Source organism: Carassius auratus, chromosome 13 (assembly GCF_003368295.1).
Source record: "Carassius auratus strain Wakin chromosome 13, ASM336829v1, whole genome shotgun sequence".
In the NCBI taxonomy this organism is placed as follows: Eukaryota; Metazoa; Chordata; class Actinopteri; order Cypriniformes; family Cyprinidae; genus Carassius; species Carassius auratus.
Window position 1 is genome coordinate 277,826 of NC_039255.1, and position 4,561 is coordinate 282,386.

Genomic DNA, 4,561 nt, shown 5'->3' on the forward strand with positions numbered 1-4,561 from the left:
TATGAACGGAGCCAAAGGAAATGACATCATGACAACACTAATGGCCCCTCGGTAGCAACCGCCCTAAGCTGTGACGTCAAAAACAGCAGACGAGAAAAAAAGTCATGCTTTTAAGAGCCCTTCAAAATGCATCAGGCACTGGTGAAAAATTTACTAATACAATCATAATCTCATTTCCTTGACGTCATTTTCTCACAGATCATAGATTTTGCATAATACTTCTTTCCTTAGACTTAGCTTGTCCATTCACTGATTTACTTTTTTTTTCATCATGTGAAGCACGTCACACAGGAATGCGTGCCTCAGCACTCTACGCAGAGCATGTGGTTAACACTCCACATGTGCAGGCCTGCTCTCATTGAAGCTCTGCTGACTTGTCCTGCGAATTAAAGACCCACATGGAGCGATTAAACATAACTCATTTAGTCCCAGGAGACAAAGCCAACAGCTTCAAAACACTGGAAGAGGCACCTGGATGATTTGCGAATGAGAAAATAAAATGAAGTCAGTCTCTAAATAGCTTTATTTGACAGTTTGTATTCGAGTCATGACTACAAAGCCATTTTTGTTACAGTCTTGGCCCACATACAGTAATATTTTACATGGTTTTCATCAGTTAATGACATCTGTGTGTTTCAGTCCTGCTGCTTCCTGCATTTGCCACAAATCATGATCCATCTGTAATAATGAAAGCTGGGCAACCATATTGCATGATTCCTGTTGAATGATCATTTGTTGACCTCACATCTGGCCATATATGAATCATTATACATTATTTATTTAGCTTCATAACCTGCCTGTGTTTGTAGAGAATGTTGTACAAATGTGTCCATGCATTCTTAATCTTTCAATATTTCATGGTGAGTATGTGCCAATGGCCCATTCCAACATATAAATACAAATACAATTCATATTGTCTGGCGCACTCTACCATATTTTACTCTGTTGCTAGAGTGATAATAAAAAACATGATGCAATTTCTAATACAATTTTCCAATTGGGTTGAAACAATGAACACTTCTCAAGCAGAACTACATGTTCGACTTGCCAACATTTTGGTTAGAGAGTAAGTACATTTAAAGACACTTTTAGACACAAAGTTTTGTTTTAGCCACTTAAAAGCAAGTAAAGTAGATACCTGATTGCATAATTATTAAATCATCTGGAATTATTGCTTTTGGATGGTAAATTATTTTATAAAAAAAAAACAAAGATTTTTTAGGTTTTCTGTGCACTGCTTGTAATTTTATAAATTTAATAATTATCGATGTGATTCTTGTAATAAAATATTTTTTATAACTTGCAACTAAACATCACATAAAAAAGAATGTGCTTGAAAGTGGATCAGACTTCATGTTGTATGTCAAAAGTTTAGCTACTCAAGACTAGCATGACATTGATGAGCAGAAAATATCCTACTCTGGCAAAAAGGAGACCAGTTATTATTAATTATTAATAATGGCTCTAGTTATCAGTACTGAAAGTTGCTGTTTTTGCTGTTTAATATATTTTTGTGATGCATTTTTGGATTCTGTGATTACTAAAAATAAAGGTTAAAAAGAGCAGGATCTGTTTGAAATAGAAATATTTTATAAAACCACAAGTGTCTTTGTCATTTTTGATTAGTGTAGTTAAATTTATTTATTTTTTAAATAAGGATCATGTGACACTGGAAACTAGAGTAATGGAAAAATAAAAATAAATGAATATAGCTGTAAATTGTTATACTGTAATAAGTATGTAATTGCATTATTACAGTTTTACTGTATTTTTCATCCAATACATAGAGCATCATGAGTTATGACATAATATTCTGAAATGTAGAAACACATTCACACACAATTTGTGGTTTGGACTTGCACTGTATTCCTCCTAAAACTCATGACTGCATAGGGTAGCGCTGTCCCAACATCTCTGTTCTTTGCACATGACCCAAGACCAACACAAGAGTACATAATATGTTGGTCTGGCTGGTGTATTACACCCTTTATTCCTAAGTTCACCAAAGCTAATTAGGAAACCATTTATTTAAACATTAAAAAAAACACAGAAATTAAGTTGCATGTCCTTTATTTCTTTCTTAATAACAGTTTGTTAATAACCACATATTACACTAGTTGATTTGTCTTGCATTAAATATTTTCCCTCTTTAAAAGCTGAAGAAGTAAAGATCTTTGATGCAGTGCAATTCATTCTAGGATTATCAAACAGTCACGCATATGTACACATTTTGTCATATCAAATGAAAAAAAAAATAATAATACATGGTTTCGCCAAACAACAAACTGCTCTTTGAGTTGTCAGTAACACAATACAAAAAAAAAAAAAACTACTTGTACAGAGAGCTCCAGCAACATACAAACAAATGTAAAATAGACTTAAGTGTGACTGCAGTACAAAAGCTCTATAAATTACTGTATAAAAAGCAACAAACCTGGAAGCCTGAGACAAGAGGACCAACCCTCTGCTTTGATAAAAAAAAAAGGACTTATAAGTCTCAGAAAAAGCTTGCCAAAAGGTCTCGCTGTTGCAGGGTGTGAGGGATGCAGTCATTTTTCATACAACCGTCTGCTCACCTCGACATTTCCTGTAGCTGCAGTAGATGGCAGAGAGCAGATAGACGCTGGCGGTGAGGCAGGCGAAGATGGAGGCAGTGAGGTAGACCTTGTACAAGCAGTGATGTTTGTAGACGTCCAGGTTGCAGTAGGAGTTCTTTTGGGTTTTGTAGATCATGATCCCAATGGTGGACAGATACAGCAGAGTGGCAGCAACGTCGTGGATGGCGTTGCTCAACAACCAGCGTTCTCCTCCGACGATGGGAACGAGGTCCTGCTTGTCCAGAAGCGTGAGGATGAAGATGGCTAATGTGAGGAGCCAGAAAAGCACAGCCACAAACAGCACATAGTGAATGGAGCCTTCATATTTGTTGGCTGCGATGGTGACCCAAAGCCCGGCTCCCAGGAGGATCTGGAGGACCCGTACAATCCCGATAAAGCTCTTGAGGAATTCCGGGAAACTTCTCTTCACCTGTGGCTGAGGGGGCATCTCCTCTTTTTGTTGAAAAAGACTTCTCCTGGTGTTCAGGGTGGGGGCTGTTTGCCACAAACAGAGAAACGAGGAGAAGAAGGAGCCAGCAGGAGACGTAAGGAGTGGCTGATAACGGTTTTGGAGGAGGAGAACCCTGCAAATGCACACAGACTGAATCATCTGCACAACCCTGGGGTTTTGAAATGACTTCTGTCTTTTGGTCTCTTCCGTTTCCTGTAGTAACTGTTGAGCTGTGTCTCCCTCCCCCTCTTTCCAAGCAGGGAGCAGGAGGAGAAACAGAACAGAGGGCAGGACGTGAAACACTAACCCTTTTCTCCTCCTCCTCCTCCTCCACTCTCTCAGTTGCTAGTTAGAAAAATTCCTGTGTGTGCAATGCATACAGTAGCCCCCCCAAAAATAGTTTGGATACTTCAGCCGTACTGAAAAATAATGAATGTCTTTCAATTAGAAGAAAAAAAAATGGCTGGCATTTATTTTAAATAAGACATGTTTCAGGATAAATATTTCACACAAAAAATGTTTGCTAACTGCAGGGTATGAAGAAGTATTTGCTTACTTTCTGCCTGTCATGTGTTGGGAACTGATTTCATTCAGTACTTTCTAAAAAATGAATAGCTTCATTTGTTTTTGTAAATTATTTTATGTAAACTTTATGCTTACCAAGGCTACATTTATTAGGGATGTAACGATGTAGTCCCAAGCCAGTTGAAAATCAATACAAAAGTAACAATTCAAGTCAGTTGAGATATTCATCGAATCATGATAAAGTTGGGGGTAGTATTTAGAAGCATAATGCCGCTTTGTTTACAGAAGGGAAGGGAAGTGCTGTATCGCTGCTGTTCCATAAACGCCATCTGCTGTCAGACAGTGAATCAGCGTTCTCATGCAGCACGTCTGTTGTTTTCTGGTTCTTGCTGATGTTTTATGTAGCATAATTTCACAAAGCTTAAGTCAGACCATATGCTTTTTGCTTCAAATTTTGAAATGATACAATCTAATTTAATAATAAAAACATAAAAAACTAGTCATGCTGCATACAGTATATGCTGCATCTTTGTTTCTATTGAGATTAAAATGCAGTGGTTGCCCTCCTCCTCTTATGTACCATTTATCAAAATACAGTTTTAAAAAATACTGTGAAATTATTTCAAATAACTGTTTGCCATCTGAGTATATTTTAATTTATTCTTGTAAAGGCAAAACTGAATTTTCAGCAGCATTACGCCAGTCTTCAGAGTCACATTATAATTCAGAATTCATTGTTATTTGCTGATTTGCTGTTTAAGAAACATATCTTATTATCAATGGTCATGCTACTAAACATTTTTAGAAACTGATTTTTTTTTTTTTTTTTTTTTTTGATGAATAGGAAGCTCAAATTAACATCAAAAGAACAATTTTACCATTCTATTGACGGTCTTTTTAACACTCATTTAAATCATGTTCTCAGAAAAAAATTATTTTTCAAAAATGTTAGGTTGGGGTAAATAAATTATAATTCCTTTTTGGCAAA

General features: G+C 36.4%; 1 protein-coding gene across 1 annotated transcript; it reads right to left on the reverse strand.

The window, feature by feature from the left end:
- Positions 1-505: 505 nt before the first annotated feature.
- On the reverse strand, positions 506-4,020 carry LOC113112275 (MARVEL domain-containing protein 1-like). Its single transcript, XM_026277684.1, has one exon. It carries the CDS (start codon positions 3,205-3,207, stop codon positions 2,557-2,559), a length of 651 nt encoding a protein of 216 aa, XP_026133469.1. The 5' UTR covers positions 3,208-4,020; the 3' UTR covers positions 506-2,556.
- Positions 4,021-4,561: the final 541 nt, after the last annotated feature.

Coding starts and splice junctions, on each gene's coding strand:
- LOC113112275 (XM_026277684.1), bottom strand. CDS start 3,207: ATGATTCAGTCTGTGTGCATTTGCAGGGTTCTCCTCCTCCAAAACCGT.